At 40.3% G+C, this 20046-nt stretch overlaps 1 protein-coding gene across 12 annotated transcripts in view; it reads left to right on the top strand.

The window, feature by feature from the left end:
- GOLIM4 (golgi integral membrane protein 4) overlaps window positions 1-18973 on the top strand; it is a 97978-nt gene extending 79005 nt beyond the window's left edge. For 7 of the 12 annotated variants that reach the window (XM_064275438.1, XM_010596046.3, XM_064275439.1 and 4 more), the window contains 8 exons: window positions 1411-1743; window positions 2101-2399; window positions 3187-3269; window positions 5177-5286; window positions 8373-8540; window positions 9052-9120; window positions 17928-17999; window positions 18586-18973. In XM_064275438.1, coding sequence (XP_064131508.1) covers window positions 1411-1743; window positions 2101-2399; window positions 3187-3269; window positions 5177-5286; window positions 8373-8540; window positions 9052-9120; window positions 17928-17999; window positions 18586-18735 — 1284 coding nt within the window. In that variant the 3' untranslated portion in view covers window positions 18736-18973. Of the gene's footprint in view, window positions 1-1410; window positions 1744-2100; window positions 2400-3186; window positions 3270-5176; window positions 5287-5869; window positions 8095-8372; window positions 8541-9051; window positions 9121-17927; window positions 18000-18585 lie in introns of those variants that run through there. The other 5 variants (XM_023555534.2, XM_010596049.3, XM_064275437.1 and 2 more) reach the window with 3 other exon arrangements.
- Window positions 18974-20046: the final 1073 nt, after the last annotated feature.

The following is a 20046-nucleotide window of genomic DNA, read 5'->3' as shown; positions in this document are numbered from 1 at the left end:
GTATGGTTATCCTTCCCCCTGACAAAGTTGTTTTTAACAATAAATATTTGAGAAGACCTGCACTTGAGTTGCCATCTTCTGGAAATAATTAAGTTTACATGAGTGTCCTTAGTCTGCAGGAGCATGCCTTCATGGACATCGTCAGTGTCCTCATGAACTCTTGTTTTTTTTCTGGGTCTTGTGTGACTACTAATTTAAGAAAACATGATGGATCCCTGGCCTGGGAATTGGTTCTGTTCTCCACCCTGATTTGACTCCCAGTATACTGGATTAATCCTTTAATGACTCAGAGCTTCCGTTTTTCCATCTGTGAGGTGGAGATGTCTGCTCTAACCCTCCTCACAAGGATGTTGTGAAGAGAAATGGCAGCTGTTTGAAAGCACACTTAGGGCCCTTCAGAGAAGTAAGATTTCATCTAATGCTGCAGCAGTGTTGTGTCACGCTTGCCAGAGAAGGTGAGGATGTTGCTATAGTGCATAGCTCCACAGGTGGTTCTCAGATGTCTCAGAAAGGATTTTGTTCTCCAGCTTCTTATTTATACAATCCAGTTCCTCAAGTATGGTAGCTGTATTTCTGCTAATTTAATACTAGAAGCTTCACCTTTATTTCAGCTATAGGAGAACAATCTGATCAAAGAAGTGATTTTTCTGATAAAGACAGTTAGGAGGGAAAGGGTCGGCATATGTCCCTATTGGTGTTATAACGTCTCTTTCCCTGTTTTAAAGTAAGGAAGATCGTATAGAAATCTTTGAAACTTGTAGGGAAAACTGATTTCCGTCAACCAGTTTTAGAGGAGTATCCTAAAAAAGACTCTATTTTTTCTGTTTAGGGTTTTCTGTATTAACAATACAAAATATTTACAAAAGATTCCTTCTGGCTCATGAAGAAATGTGTTATTGTATCTTGCCTAATGGACATTATTTTTAACTACCATGGATGTCCACTTATGATGATATTCTTTTTCATGAGTAAGCCAAACTAATAAAAAATAAGGCCAACTTGTCCTCTTATTATTTTCAATAATTAATGAAAACAACTTACAATGAGGAAAATAACATAATTGTTTCATCTCTTGAAGTTTAAGGGTTTTTCCCCTTTTTGTCCTAAAAGAAAACAGGAGTTAGATTGCCTTTGAGGGAAAGGTCTACTTTTGAGGCAGAGTCACTTAATGGCTTATACATTCCAAGTTACTTATTTCTTTCTGAGATGAAATTTTGCTTATATTACCTGTTTTTGTAGGTGAGGTTACACAATGAGAAGAGTTAAGTGATTCCATCACAGCTGTATTTTTAAGTCAGGACTGTATATTTCTAGACTTCAGTATTTTGCTTATCTTGTAGACCCATAGGCACATTATTATATCACTTTTGAAATAGAAGAGTGTCATTTCCAACGATGTGTTTGTCTTAGGTGTCTCGAAATGGTGATGTGGGGCAGAAGCATGGAGCAGCCCCTGGAAGACCAGAAGAACCGAAGGTTTATCCTCCCACACAGAAGGGGGTGGAAACTCAGGCTGCAGCAGAGCCGAACCAACAAGAAGTGGAAGCCAGAGAGCCTGAGGAGCGTCAGGTGGAGGAGGAGCACAGAAAGGCGCTTGAAGAGGAGGAAATGGAGCAGGTCGGGCAGGCGGAACACCTGGAGGAGGAACATGATCCATCGCCAGAGGAGCAGGACCAGGAGTGGAAAGAACAGCACGAACAAAAAGAAGAAGCCAACCTTCTGGAAGGGCGTGCTCATGCTGAGGTACGAGGTCATCCACTTCAAATCTGCTGGACCTGTGCTTTGCTGGTTGGGATAGGAGAAGTGGCTTTATTTTTAAATATTAAAGGAAAAAACCTTTATATCAGAGCCTTTTGGACATACATTTAAATAAGGTTTGAAACGTATTCCTTCTCTTGTGCTCCGTGTTCCATGTGAGAGGCAGCACATTGAAAATCTGTCACATGCCAGCATATTGGCAAGCTCAGCTGTAAAAAGAAGCAAGGGCAATTTAGAGAAAGTTGGGAAACAGGAACCCTGGGACTCTATGCCTTCTGGGTTTTTCATGAGAAGCAAATGAATTTGTGGATAACTCAGAGGAGTTGACTGCTTTTTCCCCAGGCGTATCCTTCCACCAACCCAGCTACCAAATTCCGATCGCCATTTGAGGAGCAGCTCGAACAGCAGAGACTGGCGGCAAGGCAGGCGGAGGAGGCCCAGAGGTTGAGAGAACGCCAGGAAGCTTTGCACCAGCAGAGGCTGCAGGGACACCTGTTATGGCAGCGGCAGCAGCAGCAGCAGCAGCAACAGCAGCAGCAACAGCAGCAACAGCAGCAGCAGCAGCTTCGGGAGAGAGAGCTGGCCCGGCAGAGGCAGGCCGAACACGAGGAGGGCCAGCAGCAGCGCCAAGAGCAGCCACGGTAGCCTTCCCCTCCTGATGGGCTTAGACAGCGCTTACCTGGTTTTCATAAGCAGACTTAAAACGGTTTTGTGTAGTTGCCGTCCTTGAACTCGAGAGGCTCATATTGCTTGTGTAGGTGAGGTAGTACTTCTTGAGAAATGCCAAATATTAATTTTAAAAACAATATTTTTTCTGCTTAAAAATTATAGTTTAGGTTTCAGAATAACCTGGCAGGTTTTGTGCTAATTTTATTGTTGGAAGGTGTTCAACCTTTTTAAGGTATCTTTTGAAACTGTGTATGGAATCTTTATTATACCCAATTGTATACAGAGCCGTATAATCACTCTGCTGCGAACCAAAAGGTCGGCGGTTCGAATCTAACAGCCGCTCCTTGGAAAACTTATGGGGCAGTTCTCCTTTATCCTGTAGGGCTGTTATGAGTCAGAATCAACTCCGCGGCAATGGGAGTGGTAATAGGTATTGTACGTTGTGTATGTATGTATATAATATGGAGCCCTAGTGGCGCAGTGGTTAAGAGCTGTGCTGCTAACCAAAAGGTCAGCAGTTCAAATCCACCAGCCACTCCTTGGAAACCTTATGGGGCAGTTCTACTCTGTCCTATAGGGTTGCTATAAGTAGGAGCCCACTTGATGGCAGTGGGTTTTTGGTGTGGTATACATTTAAAAATTTTTTTTCATTGCTTTTTGAAAAACCTTGTTTATCATTACTGTAAAAGTGAATGACCTATGTAGAACTGTGCCACCTAATCAGTATCACTGAATTTCTGATGTTTGTGTCCCTTACAGGCAACAAGCTCGCTATGATGCTGTGGACAATGATATTGTTCAGGGAGCAGAGGACCAGGGCATCCAAGAAGAGGAAGGAGGTGGTGAGACTTCTTAAATGATGAGTGTTTAGTAAATTTACTTGGTAGTTGTCTTGGTCATCTAATGCTGCTGTAACAGAAATACCAAAAGTGGATGGCTTTAACAAAGAGAAATTTATTCTCTCACAGTCTGGTAGGCTGGAAGTCCAAATTCAGGGCACCAGCTCCAGGGGAGGGCTTTCTTTCTCTGTCAACTCTGGGGGGAAGGTCCTTACACTCAATCTTCCGTTGGCCTAGGAGCTTCTCTGCGCAGGAACCTCAGGTCCAAAGGACACGCTCTGCTCCTGGCACTGCTTTCTTGGTGGTATGAGGTCCCCCTGTCTTTCTGTTCACTTCTCCCTTTTATATCTCAAAAGAGATTGGCTTAAATTGTAGATTAATTTTGTAGATTGAGTCAGCATAACTGCTACTAATCCCATATCATTAGCATCATAGAGGTAAGGGTTGACAATACATAGGAAAATCACATCAGATGACAAAATGGTGGACAGTCACACAATACTGGCAATCATGACCTAGCCAAGTTGACATATTTTTGGGTGACACAATTCAATCCGTGATAGTAATATTATATAATATTGATAAGCTGTTATGCACACGTGAGTAAGTGCAAGGCAGATTTGTGAATCACGGGTCTTTAATTGTTGCATGTTTTTCTTAATTCCCCAAACAGTACTCACTGGTAGCCAAAATTATCCAGGATAATCTGTTTCCAAACATTTTCTCCATAGTTTAAGTTTTGTATATATTAAATAGTTATTTCATTGGACTTTTATGGTTTAGGAAACTTCTACATTTTATCCTTATCTTGGAAGCCTTTAGATCATTGTCTTTAAATGTTTCCACTTTAGTCAGTAGTAACTTTGATTTATTGTGAATATCTACTGGTAAAAATTTATCAGCCATTGCTTACTGTGGTCTTAAAAGTAGAAAGTAACTGTCTCTCTGGCAACACTAACACTTACATATGCATCCTCCTCTGAAGAGTCTAAAGGAAGGTGATTACACAAGCTCCCTCAATAGCCTGTTCTGGTATTTTATAGCGCTTAGGGTCAAATTGTTTTCCTTATGTCCCCCATGTGGCACCTGAAGCTCTTTTGTTCATTATCAGCAAGACTATGTTTGTTTGTTCCCTTCTTTACTTAATAAATCCCTCTGTGCACTTGAAACTTGATGGCAAGTTACCCATGTGTTTATTTTCTATAGAGTAACTACTGTCTACGTGTTTAAACCTTCCTCTTGAGTCTCACTTATTTTAAAAAGTTATTTGTTCTTCTCTTTATATGCTCTTAAAATTTTGTTTATCTGAACTTTTTTTTCCCCCCAAAAAGGAAGTAAATGCCTGCGTGAGTATAAATGTGTGGCATATCTCTCTTGTGGCTGTCATCATTTCCATTTCAGAGAACACGGATGGATCATGTTCATTTTTGAGCTCTACAGATGATGGGGTGTTCTTTTTTCATTTCCTGAAACGTGATCAGTTTCTTCTTTTGATACCTTGTTATTTCCTCTGATATTACCAGACGTTACCAGACATTACCAAACGTTACCAGACATTACCAAACAAGCAATGTGCAACTGCCTGAGCCTTCTTTTATCAAGAAAAGTTCTTACTGTTCTTGCTTTTTGTGCAGTGGGGGCAAAAAAAAAATGCAGTCTGTTATTGACTTTATTTGAGAGGGTTAAAATGGTGTCACTCATCCACACGATCTCTTTTAGGCTCAAAGTCTGGAAAAAGGGCATAACTTTGTTCAGCAAAGCTGCGGCATAATGCCCTATGTTGAGTTAGCCTGGATGGAGGAGAAACTGGGTGACGTGGTCTCTAGGAAAGAGCACTGGTGGGGTTTTTTGAGTTAGAAGATTGCTGCTTGACTCATATAGGTCTGATTTTAGTTTCTTTGCTTTTCTAGCTTATGAAAGAGAGAACCAGCACCAAGATGAAGCAGAAGAAGATGCAGGTAATGGACATGAACCTCGAGAACAAAGGCCCCAAGAAGATAACCCAGAACCTGAGGCAGATGTAAGTGTCCTCCTTTCTGGTCATAACTCTTGAAAACTCATGAGGCAGAAAGGAAATGTGCAAGTTTGCATCACACCATGCCTTTAGCTCTAGACACGTCTGTTATTTCATCAGTACAGAAGGAAGGTGGCTTGCATAAGTATATGACACGAGTAATGTTGTTGACTATAAACCATGATGTATGATAGGAATGGGTTAAAGATTACTCTAGGAAAACATCAAAAGATTGCCCCTCAGAGGATTTTTAGATTGGGAAAAATAAAACTGAGAAAAGCAAAATTGAGAGGCATTGAAATACGCAGTAACTCTGAACAATGGAGAAAAACAAGTGTGGGAGTTGGAGAGGGGATCAGAAAAGGGAAATTCACCTTTCCTGAGTGTGTCTGGCACTCTTTTAGGGCTTTATATGTGTCATGTGACTTTCTGTAATCTAGCAGTACAGTGGTATTTTAATAAATACATAGATAAAGTACAGTTTGAGAAATGAAGAACTGCTCAGATACCATGATGTTATAGAAAATTTAGCATGTAGATAGGTAGAGACCTAATAACCAGGAATGTTCTTTTGTGTTTACCAAAAAAGGACCAGTTCAGCTGGACAGTCCAGGGCCTTGGCCCTGTCAACGAGTAAGGCAAGCCAATGTTGAGAGACCCTGTGTTCTTGAATTTATACGTAGATGATTTGTTTTGCTCTCCTGTCGTCTTTTGCTGGTAAATCAACCACCATGCTTTTAAAATTCAGTCTGTGCCTTTATTATAACTCCTGTTTTTATGGATTTAGTGGACTTACGTTGTTGTTGAGTGCCGTGGAGTCGATTCTGACTCATATCGACCCTGTGTGACAGAGCAGAACTGCTTCATAGGGTTTTCTAGGCTGTAATCTTTATGGGAGCAAATCACCAGCTATTTCTTCCTTGGAGCCACTGGGTGGGTTTGAACCACCAACCTTTTCAGTTAGCAGCAGAGTGCTGAACAGATGCTTAATATAGTCTTCCTTGATAATCATTGAGAAAGTCTTCCTGATGGGTACTTAACCAACTTTGATGCAAAGGGCTTTCCCACTTAACTTGCTCTGAGATGTCACAAACATACTTGCCTGCAGCACGGAATGCGAGCTCTGGAATACTTTCAGGAGAGAACAAAAGTGAGAGAGCAAGAGAGTATCCACGAGACAGCAAGAAAGCAAGATTGCGTGCAGAAGCCTGCGAGTGTGCCTGAGAAGGGCCGAAGGGGGTTGGGAAAGGATGAGTGCTCCAGCCACAGGCGTTTGGGAAATGCTGTGTACAGTTGTGTAGTGCCATAATACCTACCTACTAAGTCCGCTATTCTGTCTGCTGCTGACGTGTTCTGGGGAACACACCGGGAAACACTGGCCTTTTTCTACCATGCCTTCTTTTAATTAGAAATTATCAGCCCCTTCCGTCCCTTTCTTCATCTCTTCTTAACTGTTTTATTTGAATTTGCCGACTGTGCCTGTTAATCTTTATTACTTGGTTGGAGTTGGAGTTAGGGTATCCATTTTTATGAACTTCTGTGAAAATTTAAGCCTTTTGCAAAAGATATTTGATAGTATTTTTTCCTGAAGAAAACATGTTAATTTTTATTTCCACACAAGTTATTGGTAAAACACAAAAAGAAATCCACGTAATAAGAGATCATGGAGTAATTAGAGCTTAGTGTGAAGCCGTTTGCCACTCTCCCCCTTCCCAGGGAAGCACCGTTTGCACTTGAATGAAGTATAGGGCCGGGGATGTGCAGATAATGTATCGGCTGAGATTACAGTCACCGCTTGAACGTGTTCAAGGCTCTTAAGTGAACTGAAGGAGAATCTTTATGTCCAGAGAACATCCACAGAAACTCAATTCTACTCTGTAGCTACTTCACCTTCCAGAAGCATGTGCTGCTTTAGGAAGTGTCCTGTTTGTGACGCTGGAGAGATGGGGGAGCTCACACAAACATCGGCATTCCTACCCATCCGAGTCTCTACAGCTCGGAATCTTCGTGAGGGAAGTGTATTATCATAAAAGGTGCTTTGGGAGCTTAAGTGGAAAATCGAGGTAATTCCAAAGTTGAAAATACAAAGGGCATTTTTTGAACACAATATCCGAGAACTACCCTGGGATGCAGGGTGAGTTGGGAGGGGGGATATTTTTTCAAAATATGTTAGCAAAGACTGGATTAGCTCTGTTCTTTTTCCTCCTGTCCCTTAGCAGTGCAGCACCTTTCAGTTTCATGGTTGTGTTTGTTATAAAAAGCTTTCTTCTATGCTAGGAATTGATCCTTTACTTTTGAGTTAGCCTTCTTTGGATCTTGTCTCCTTTCCAAGCCCTCTTCTTACATTCTGTCTGGTGTGGGCCTTCTCTCCTTTCAACTACCTCTCGCTCCCCGCACCAGAACAAAACAAAACCAATTGCCTGCAAGGTGACCCTGACTCATGGCGACCCTATCCGTGTCAGAGTAGACTTGTGCTCCACAGGATTTTCGGTGGCTGATTTTTTGGAAGTAGATCACCAGGCTTTTCTTCTGAGGCACTTCTGGGTGGACTCAAACCACCAGCCTTTTTTTGTTTAGCAGCCAAGCGTGTTAACTGTTTGCACTACTCTAGACCTCCATTGTTCACCTATTACACATTAAAAATTGCTTGGAAAGGAAAGTTTGTATAAAAATCAGTGTACCAGTGAAAGGTGTTACCTTTTTCCCATCTAAATTATCCCATTTTAATTTGTTTTCTTTTTTTTTTTTTCCCTCCTACCTGGTCCTTTGGCTTTTGTGAGCTATTTTTCTTATTGTCTATTCAGTTGTGCTTACCTTATTTGTGATGGTAGGGTTTGAGAACTATTTTGGGATCAGTTGCAGAGAAGAAGTGCTATTTGTACTTCACCCTGGTTTATCAACCTCTGAAAAACCAGGATTTCTGTCTTTTGACAGTGGGAGGGTTGAATAGTTGTGAGTCTTGACCAGGGTAAATCCAAACAATCCAGGGAAGGGCGGTTTCATTTTCTGCCTGTGTGTGGCCTTTCAAATGAAGTTAAATTTGATCCTGGGTTTTGAAGTGGGGAGGGTCACTTTCTATTAAACTTTTATAGAGGGCAGCTGTAGAAGATATAAACCCAGCAGACGACCCTAATAATCAAGGGGAAGATGAATTTGAGGAAGCCGAACAAGTGAGAGAAGAAAACCTGCCGGATGAAAATGAGGAGCAAAAACAGAACAATCAAAAGCAAGAGAATACAGAAATGGAGGAGCATTTGGTGGTAAGCAGATGCCTCTACCGAACCCAAAACCAAAGCCATTGCTGTCGAGTCAATTCCGACTCACAGCGACCCTGTAGGACAGAGTAGAACTGCCCCATAGAGTTTCCAAGGAGTTCCTGGTGGATTTGCTTTGCTGACCTATTGGTTAGCAGCCATAGCTCTTAACCACTATGCCGCCAGGGTTTCCGATGCCTCTACAGAGGGCGATTTTTAACCTGGATAGTTTAATGGACTCCTGGTTTTTGTAAAAGGCTGGTCATAAACTACATTGACAGGAAGTTTGCCACTTTTGTTGGTTTTTAGGCCATTATATGAAATTATATGCTTGCCCTGTGAGAGAGGTAGCAGTGGATGTCCTGGGCTTTGTATTGTAAATGATCGTTCAGCATTTCCTGGCCACTGATGCATTCAGAGTGTGCTTTCCTGGTGGCATGCTTGCTCTTTGTCTCAGTGCACTGTGAAACCCATCTCCAATGTACAGTAATGTGAGCCTCTCCTTTTGTTTCAACAGATGGCAGGAAATCCAGACCAGCAGGAAGATAATGTTGATGAACAGTACCAGGAAGAGGGAGAAGAGGAGGTAGTAAGATTTAATGCAGGATTCTGGTCAAATCGCTTGGTCTCTCACACTAACCTTATGTATAAAGGAAACCTTAGCAGCGTCGTCTTTGACACACTGTATAGAAATGTTCAGAAAGACCTAAGCGGGATAAAAAATGGTGGTTTGAAGAGGAAAGAGACCATGGGGTGGACACATCCATTAGAAAATAACAAAAAACAGGGAAATGGAATCCGTTTCTCTGATTCTCCCTGGAAATTTCGAGTTAAGAACACATTTGACTTTGTAGGAATTGTGGATTTAGATTTATGTGATCTTTTTGTAAGAATATTTTCTCCTGTCTCTTCCCCTCTTAAAAGAGGGAAGGACAAAGCTCTGTATGTTGAGGGAGCCTGGCCTAACTAAGCCTTGTGACTTTTCCCTGGAGACATCTCTGCAGTGCCTGCCTCATAAAAGGTACCCCATAATATTCATCGGACCAGACTGAACGCTCTCCAAATGTTTCTGTAAATTACTGTATCACTCCTTTTGCCCTCTTCACTCATAAGACTTCAGTATCTTAATTAAAATTTAGTAATAAAGAAAAATATGTGAGGAGCTCAGTCGAATAAAATGCATTTGGATAGAATTACTTGTCATTTTAATTTGCTTTTTACTGTAAACTTTAAGAATATTAGATTTTATGCATTCCCTATATTAGTGCCACATTCATGTCACTGATGAGTGCTGCTTGTTACCGTAGCAGTTAGCCACAGCGCTCCACTGTGAGGACTGCCGAAGCTCTGTACTTGGGAATATGACATGTATGTGGCCAAAGTGCCATGTTTAGTCTCTTTGTGGACCACCTGATGTTTCTCAGATTAAAAAAAAAAATTAAAGCCTGGTTCACGGCTACGTCTCAGCCAGCTGCCTCACAAACACATGGCTTTGGCCCTGAGGGAACTGCACCAGAAAATGGACAAATGGCAGCCTGGACAAACGCTCCCCCACGCTAGAGAGCCTGCTCTGGATTCGTGTGCTCTGCTGTGCTCACACCCACAGTTCCCATGGCTGGGTTTGTTCGTTCTCATTGCATCTGCCAGCTTTTCAGAGCTAATGCTAAAATGTGTGCTTAGCCCACAAAAACAGGAAAGGATGTAGCTGTTTACAACCATTGGCAACATCTGTAGTCACCTGCGATGTTTTTACTCTCTGGCTTTTCTCATCCTGGTGTTCATCTTAGTCAGGATCCTGAGCTGTCATGTCAGAAAAGGGCATTAGAGAATTAGCAGCCTTGAATATTAAGACATTCAGCAAGAAAAAGATATTCATGTAGGCTTCTCTTGTAGTAACAGGATAGGTATACTAATATTATTTTGCTTCATTATGTCAGGTGCCAGGAATCTTTATGGGATTAAAAAAGTTCACCTTGGTTTCTTTTTAAAAATTCAGAAAGGTAAACATAAAATATTAATCAGTAAATACTGATTGCTTTTCATTTCTATATTATCATCAATTAAGATAGAGGGAGAAATCGAGGGTTCAGAGGTAGAAGAGACAGAGAGGGGACATGGTGAGAACACAGAGGAAATTGTTGTCCTTGGCAACCACTCACTCAGCAGCTGCTCATCTCCCTTCAGGTCTGGTGAACTGACCAGGGCCCTTTTTCTCTCTCTGCACCTAGCCTTAGGCTCTAATTCCTTTTTTCTAATTCCCTGCCCAGAATTCCTGTGTCTGGGATGTGTGTCCCTACTTTCTGATTCCCTCTTGCATGGGCTGCAAGCAGCCATGCCCCTTTCATTTAGACCTGTTGCCTCATGCCTTGATTCTGCGCCACGTGGCTTTCCACTCTGCCCCAGAATGTCTCTTGTTCAGACTGTGCTGTATTTTTCTGGTAGTTTCTGAGATGCTTAGTTATTGGATCTTGCCTCCTCTTTCCATTGTTCCCAGTTCTTCAGTTGAGAGGGAAGGAGAAGAGTGGTTCCCAAATACCATTCAAGGACTAGGGATAGTTAGATATGAAGTTCTCAGCAGACTTCAGCAAAATGAGAAAAAATGAGGGGAGTGTAGAATGGGATAGGAGCCCTGGTGGTGGCATAATGGCTCAGCTGTTAGCCAAAGGGTCAGCATTTGGAATCCACCAGCTGCTGCTTGGAAACCCTATGGGGCAGTTCTACTCTGTCCTGTAGGGTCGCAATGAGTTGGTTGACTTGACGGCAATGGGTTTGGTTTTTTTTTCTTCTGTATGTGAGAACAGCTATTGCATTGTTCTTAAGTGTATATGTATGAAACGACATATATGGAATCACTCTGAAAACAGTAAAATGCCACGTAACTGAGCGTTGTTTTTATCTCCATTAAATCTCAGAGTCCTCTCACTGTTGCAGCTAACTGCTAGGAAGTAAGGCCAGTGCTGCCATCAGTTCCTTTCCTTCCCATCCCACAGTCAAAACTTTTGCTATTGGCATCTGCTCCTAGGGAGCAGTTCACCAAAATTGTAGACTAGAACTTGGAGAGTAAAAGACTCAAAACAAGTGACTTTTAGGAAATTTGTGCTATCTGTGCCTTCTTTCATCTTAGTGCAGCAATGTTATCCTTCTAAGACATAAAAATGACTCTTATTAACCAGCAATCCTTGTTTATTGTTTGGGGTTGTGAGGGAGAAATATGTTTATATGGTGATCCCATCCTCATGTTACTTACATTCTAGATTTTTTAATCTATTTATGAGCAAACAAGGACTCCCTGAGTGGTATAAATGGTTACATGCTCAATTGCTCACTGAAAGGTTGGCAGTTTGAATCCACCCAGAGGCACCTCGGAAGAAGGCCTGGTGATCTGCTTCCGAAAGGTCACAGTCTTAAAAACCCTATGGAGCCCGATTCAACCCTGACACACATGGGGTCACCATGATTTGGAATTGACTCAACAGCAACTAGTTTGGGTTTTTTTGGTTTATGAGCCAAACAAGTTATAGCATTGCCAAAAAGTACTAGCTGCACTTTAAAATTATTTAAATGTACAAAAAGAATGCATGATTAAATGACGCTGGAAAAATCTAAGTGCCTCAGTTTACCCAATTAACTGAAAACAGGTTGATCTGAACACTTGGGAGAGTATAGCATAAGGTTCTATGGCTACCCTCTGTGGCTACATATACACACACACAGCTGCATGGGATTGCCAGCCTGTGAACCACCATGTCAACAACAATCCAGATGGCAGAAGGTGTTCTGTTAAACATTACTCAGCTAGCAGTGGCGTGGATCACTATAGCTAATGTTGCTATGGCCTTTCATTTGTCACATTCCACCCACCTCTTTAGATCCTAGCATTTTTGACTACTTAAGGTTCAGCTTTCTTGTTTCTGTCTTGTTCCATAACATCTTTGATGGGTCAAAGAAAGGCATTAGTACACATGGGGGCAGAGCTAGCCAAAGCCCATTTCAGACTCAGTGTATCTTTTTGTTTTTTGTTTGACCATTTATTAACTTTTGCCAAATCCTATAGGGCCCATTTCTAAAATGCCTCAAACATTAGATTTCAGAGAATAAAAATGAGTAAAGAGACACTGTGTTGGAAAATCTTTTCTTTTTAATTGTACTTTAAAGGTTTACAGAGCAAATTAGTTTCTCATTAAATAATTAATACACATATTGTTTTGTGACACTGGTTGCGAACCCTGCGACTTGTTAGTATTCTCCCCTTCTGGACCTTGGGTTCCTCATTTCTATTCATCCAGTTTTCCTGTCCCCTCCTGCCTTCTTGTCCTTGCCCCTGGACTGGTGTGCCCATTTAGTCTCATGTACATGGTTGGGCTACGTGTATTATTGTTTGTTTTATGAGCCTGTCTAATCTTTGGCTGAGGGGTGAATCTCAGGAGTGACTTAAGTACTGAGTTAAAAGGGTGTCTGGGGACCACACTTTTGGGATTTCTCCTGTCTCTGTCAGACCAGTAGTGTTAGGAAATCTTTGATAAAGTGCTGTGTCAGCATCAGCAGGGTACTAAAGATCAGGTGTGGAAGACGTAATTGGTATGCCTGCATCATAAAAGAGTAACATTTGACTTCTGCTTATGAATCTAAACATATTTTAAAGATCAATTAGAAAACTCCATATCATTTTTTTCCTTTTCAGTAATGCCTTTAAGATGAGTTTGAGTACCTTTGCCCCCAAACATGAAGAACATACTACTAAAATAAAAAGTATATCTAACAGTATTCTCTATAAAAAAAATATATATATATATTTTTTTTTTTTTCTGAAATTTCCACTTATGGATTTCCTAAAGAGCAATTTAAATCAGTGGTTCCTGACTCATATTTTATTGACAATTGGTAAGATAAATTTTCTACAATAGATCCCAAGAGTAGAAAAGAAAGATCTTGTAAAAGCTTGATTATTTCACTAGCCAGAGACATTCTTAACCTGGCATTCCTTGTCACCCAAGGGTAAGGACTGGTTCTCAGTCTTTGCCGTGGCAAAGAGTCACCTTGGAGAGCATGTGAAAAATACGAATCTCTACGAGATGTCAGCCTTGGAGATTGGGATCTTGTCTTTCATGGGGCCTAGGAATCAGAATTTTTCACAAGTGCCCAGCTGATGCTGATGTTTGAGGGACACACTGTTTAGGGAAACTGTTGTAGGAAAGGCAGCCCTGGATGAGCTCTGGGGAGTCTAAACGTCTTGAAACTTGTATGTAAAATGCTGTGTGTTTGTTCTCATTTGCATCTTATCAAAATCTTAAAAGAGTCTGTGACTCCTCTCCCCCATGCAGAAAATTGAAGATCACTGATTTTTACCCAACCTCTTTATTTTACAGGTAAGAAATTTGAGGTTCAGAGAGATTAGCTGAATTATTGAAGGCCACACAGCTTGTTCCTCTTAGAACCATGATTAGAACCCACCCAGGTCTGATTTTCATGGCTACCGTAATGGAGGATTTATTTGGTGTCAAGCAGTATACCAGGCACGTGATGAACATTGGGCGTAATTATCCAAATGCAGTCACCTGGCAATGAAGATAATGTTTTTTATTCCCATTTTGAGGAAAGTAATCCTCTGTCTTCGTTATCTAGTGCTGCTATAACAAATACCACGAGTGGATGGCTTCCACAAATGGAAGTTTATTCTCTCATAGTTTAGGAGGCTAACAGTCCAAATTCACAGTGCCAGCTCCAGGGGAAGGCTTTCTGTCTGGGCTCTGGGGAAGGGTCCTTGTCATCAATCTTCCCTGGGTCTAGGGGCTTCTCAGCACAAGGACCCCAAATCCTAAGGACATGCTGTTCTCTTAGCTATTGTTGTTTGGTGGAATGAGGTCCCCATGTCTCTCTGCTCACTTCCCTCTTTTATATCTCAAAAGAGATTGGTTGAAAACATAATCTAATCTTATAGACGGGGCCCTGCCTCATTATTATAACTGCCGATAATCCCATCTCATTAACATAATAGAGGTAGGATTTACAACACTTTAGGAAAATCACATCAGATGACAGAATGGTGGACAGTCACATAATATTGGGAATCATGGCCTAACCAAATTAGTACACATTTTCAAGGGACACAATTGAGTCCATAACAGCCTTATACTTGTTCATTGTTTTACACAAGTTGCCAAGGACTGAGGGTGTTATATCAAAAAGACACAGGAGTCAATATAAAGGAATTCCTATTGGCCAAAGATGGGAGTATGTGAGCATAGAATAGAGTAAGTGACTTAAATATACTGAATGTGTAAAGACCCAGGGTTATAATGATTCTCCAAAAAAAAAAGAAAGAAAGCAGATACTACTAATGATGATAACTCTTCCTTCTCACTGGACACTATGGAAGTGATTAAACCATCAACTCTTACTCTGAAAACTGGTAGTTTTGAGGAAATAATTAAAAATTTATCCTGCCTTTCTTGTACAGACTGCATCTTAGGGTAACTAAATAGCTAATATGGACAAGTTCTATGTAGAAGTTAGTAAATGCAGAAGGAATGGTAGAAATAGAAAGTCACCATTTTGTGAACCCTAATTAATGATTGATTCAAGAAATAATGGACGAAATCACTAAATAAAGGGAGGTTGGAGAGCTCTACCTTGGAAGGATCAGGCTGTCACAGTCTGCGCTTGCTGGCCACTTTTAGCCTCACTGAAAGTGGGACAAACATAGGTACCTTCTGATGTGAGGAAAATATGAAATATACACCCCTACCTCTGAAATACCCCTACTTTTTAAGTTGCACCTGAGTGCTGACTTCCAGTTAGAGGAAATGTGGGGGCTAGATGAATGAGCGAAGTGACACCACAAGGAAGTAAACAATTCCAGAATGTGGGTCTTTTTACAGGACAAGCATGAACGATAAAGAAGGGGAGTGGAACCAGCCTTTGTTTGGATCATAATTAGAACAAACCAACCATAACACATTTTTTAAGACAATCAGAGAAATGGACTAGCTGATACCAAGAAATTATTCATTTTCTCAGGTGTGGAAATGACATTATGGCTCTGTGAGTGAAGAATGGCCATTATTTTTAGAGATGTACACTGAGGTATGTAGGAGCAAGATTACATCATGTCTAGAATTTTTAAAAATAATTTTTAAAAAAAGCACTAAAGTGATAGATGATGCAAGTGTGGCAGCATCAAGAGAGCTCTTCAGCCTTCGTGGTGGTTATAGGAGTTTTGTTGAATTATTTCCATTATTTGTGCATGTTTGAAATATTTCATAATAAAAACAAATTACCTTATTGTTCCTACAGCTAGGAAAGCTGCGGAGCCAGAATTTTAGTTCAAGTCTGACTCCGTAGTCTGTATCGGGTGGGCAAGCTGGCCTGCAGCCTGTTTTGTAAATAAAGTTTTATTGGAATAGAGCCATGGCCATGTGCTTACCTATTGTCTATGGGTGCTTTTACACCACAACAGTAGAGTTGGGTAGTTGTGACAAAGACCTTATGGCCTAGAAAGCTAAAAATATTTATTATGTAAACTCTTTACAAGAAAAACTCGCCAATCTCTGATTTATATATTCTCTTCCATACTGCATAGCTTCAAGTCAGTTTCTCCCCCCCATAAGTATACCCACGTTTAGTATTCAATAATAATTTGTTTTCATTTTAAGGCTATATAGATGACATGTTAATAGAAATCATCAGGGACACTTAGTAACTGAATGATGTTTCAATTCATCAGACCTTCATATAATGTAAAATAAGTACTTCATTGTTTTCTTCCCAACATCCTGTGAGGTGTTACTGTGAGATTCTCTAAGGGCAGAGGAGATGCCATGAACCACTGATAGAGCCATACCAAACCAACAAACCAATTGCTGTAGAATTGATTCTGACTCATAGCAACCGTATAGGACAGAGTAGAACTGCCCATTAGGGTCTCCAAGGCCATAAACCTTTATGAAAGCAGACCCCTGCATCTTTCTCCTGTGGAGTGGTTTGTGGATTCAAACTGCTCATCTTTTGGTTAGCAGCGAATGCTTAACCGCTATACCATCAGAGCTCCTTGATAGAGCCATAAAGTGAGACTAAGGTGTTTTCTCTTTAGCTCGATGCACCAGGAAAATGAATACAAAATATGCTTGGTGCCTCAGTCCTCAGAATGTATTTGGTGTCAGTGTAGTAGCTGGTTAGAAGAGGTTCATGAAAGCTGGGCTCTGTCTAGGGCATCTGTGGTGGGCCAGGTTCCTCCCAAAGCTGGTCTTGAGAGACAGCAGTTCATTCGTGTCTCACCTGGACTGGACACCTTGAGATGGCCCATCATTTTTTGCTCCTTGATTATAACATCTGCGTACTTTACTTCCCTTGCCTGTTTTTCAGATTTTCAACATACCCGCAATTCCGATTTTACCACAATTCTAGGAGAGCGAAGTCTTTCTTTTGGCCCCAGGACACTACATTGTGTTTAACTGATGCTCAGTGGTTTTTAAAAATGTATTCAAATGACTTAAACCTTTTGACAAAATATGGTCTTCAAAATCATCGACAAGTTAGACAGCACTTTACTCTGTGTTTTTGTGGAATATGATCCGATGCATTAGAGATTGTTTAGCAAAAATATCATTAGGCTGTTTTCTTTGATTTGCATTTTGACATAAATAATGGGGATCAGTGAAACACAGTAATAATAGAGTACGTAAAGGAAAAGCACTTGAAACAGAAATGTCATGTTAGAACACTAAAGCGAAGTAGGGATTTGAGGCAGTGTAATAGACTGTTTCATGAAGAATTTGAAATAATCACCCACATGCTATTTTCTAGATATTTTAGCCAGAAAATTTTATTCTTAATTATCGAATAAATGCTTTAGATTGTTACTATCTTATATATAGGCAGTGGTGTCTGTTTTCTGTGCAGATTTTTTTTTTGCATCGATTCATTGATTCATAGACTAATTTATTCCAGTGTATTTATTTAGCAGTTGTAATTGTGCTAGGTGTTGAAGACAGTGAGTTGAGTAAAACAGTTGCCTCTTGCCTTCATGGGACTTAAAATCTACCAGAGCTTTCAGAATTCTGTAGTTGTTTCCACTTGGAAAGGGGGGATTTTTAGCTTTATAAACCGAATTTCTCCACGTGTTACACTTGGGACTGTTAGTTCTTATCCAAAGAAATCAGAAATTCAGACACAAAGTTCTAGATCAGAATCAGTCACATTGACTTTTATGGTAGATGTATTATACATTTCTTTGTACCTGATACATAAGTCACTCATTAACTTGTATCTTTTTTTTTTTTTTAAGTTTAGTTTTGTTTTTGCTACTTTGAATGAACTTTCTGGAGGTCAGAATTTATTGTTGTTGGAGTTGTTTAAGTGATAAAAATGTCATGCGGTACCTCTGCTTTGTTTCAGATTCAGGAAGATTTGACTGAAGAGAAAAAAAGGAAATTGGAACATAATGCTGAAGAGACTTACGGTGAAAATGTACGTGTAGGATACATATATATCTTGCACGTGTATATGTATGTATGATATTTTGGTGTTCAAACAAGGTATAGAAGATACATATTTGTATTTGTATAATTTGGTAGAGGGATGCTTACTTGCTTATCTTGAGGTGGTGGTGGTGGTTAGGTGCTGTTGAGTCGATTTTCCACTCAGGGCACCCCTGTATGACAGAGTAGAACTGTCCCATAGGGTTTCCAAGGCTGTAATCTATGGGAGCAGATCACCAAGTTTTTCTCCAGTGGAGCCGCTGGGTGGGTTCAAACCGCCAACCTTTCAGTTAGCAACTGAGCACTTAACCTTTGCATCTTCAGTGCTCCTGAGGTACCGGTGGATGATGGTATCTCAGAGGAGCTACTGAGTTTAACAGGCCAACTTAGAATTAGGAAAAGTTATGACAGCTTGAGGATTAGGAGAAACGAACACTGTTGTCTCTAGGATTATTTTTCCTCACTTGTTTCCTTTTGCTAAAAATGAATAATTTTAAACCTTTTTAAGAGGAAATTGTTTACATCACTAACTGTATTCTCTATCTCTTACTTAGTGTTTCTCTTTTTCTTTTAAGGTTGATGATAAAAACAATGATGGAGAAGAGCAAGAAGTTCGAGAGGACAACCGCCCCAAAGGCCGAGAGGAACACTATGAGGAGGAGGAAGAGGAGGAAGAAGATGGTGCTGCTGTTGCTGAGAAATCACATCGAAGAGCAGAAATGTAGCTGTGCCCAATCCCACAGACAGTGCTCAGCCAAGGGAGTCTTCTCAAGCTGCTCAAAAATAAATCTGCCTACTGAACTCTAGGATATTTAATTACAGAAATTAAGAATTTAGACTTTTTTTAACTTTTGTATTAGAAATAACTCATACATTTATATGAATATATTTTGATAACCTAGGTTAGAGCTTCTTTTATATTCAAGCTAATCATGAAGAAGAAGGAAAACAAAGAAAACCTTAGGCTCTGACTCTCATTTTTCGTAGATTATGAGATGTTGGAAAGAACAGTTTTGTGTATGTTTCAACTTGTTACCTTTCCGCCTTGTAGTTCCCGGTGTTCTGTTTGACTTTGATAAAGTGGAGCGTATAGAAAACAGTGAAATGGCAAGATCCTGTGCAAACTTTAAGGGGAAAGGTCAGTTTATTAATTGCTGCCTTTCCCAGGTTCTGATAGAATTTTCACCTGTGTATGTGTCTCTGGAATGAGATCCAAATACGAAGTGGCATGCAATTGGAAGGGCATTTTTTTTTAAGCAGAGTAAAGACATTGTTTTTCAGATTTTTCCAGATCGGTTACAAAAATGTTAGACATTACTTAAAATCATAGCCGTTCTGCTTGAGAGGAACTAAATTGAAAAGTGAAGCAGTACTAAAGTTCATGCGACAGTATCCTGGCCTTAAATTAGATATTTCAGTGTTCAAACAAGGTGTGTAACACATCAGACTATTAACCTTTAGGAAGGACTGATGCGTTGTTTAAAAACTAACTTAGTGTGTATGGGTGGTGTGTTCGACGTGAGAACCCATTCTCAGTATTTTTTTAAGTCATCCAGTGATCCCCATGTTTGAGTATTTAGTTCTCTACAATAATATGTACGTCCCCTTTGAGCGCTGGACCTCAACACATAGTTTGATGACAAGTATGAATATGAAGGCATACCCAACTGTATAATAGGATTATTTTTTGAAACCATACGAGATACACATGATGGTGTACAACTTCATGACTTTTGTATTTGCTGAGATTGGGTCTGCTTTTTGCCTGTGTATAAGCATTTTAATGATTATGAATTATAATAAATCCCTATGATAAAAAATTAAAAACCAAAAATTCCCCTTGGATGGAGACATATCTCAGTCATAATTATAAAGCTTTTTAAATATGTAAGAACTAGGCAATATAATTCATATGGATGTGGTTTTTAATAACGCTCAATAAAGTCAGATTTGTTCCTCCCATCGTATGAATGCAGTTGCGTATTTTAATAGCCGCGTTCCTGTGTAGTTTTGATTATCCCAGTTGAGTGATTGTG

This window comes from Loxodonta africana, chromosome 23 (assembly GCF_030014295.1).
Source record: "Loxodonta africana isolate mLoxAfr1 chromosome 23, mLoxAfr1.hap2, whole genome shotgun sequence".
Taxonomy (NCBI): domain Eukaryota; kingdom Metazoa; phylum Chordata; class Mammalia; order Proboscidea; family Elephantidae; genus Loxodonta; species Loxodonta africana.
Note: the sequence above shows the minus strand (reverse complement) of the source record. Positions and strands in the feature narration are given on the sequence as shown.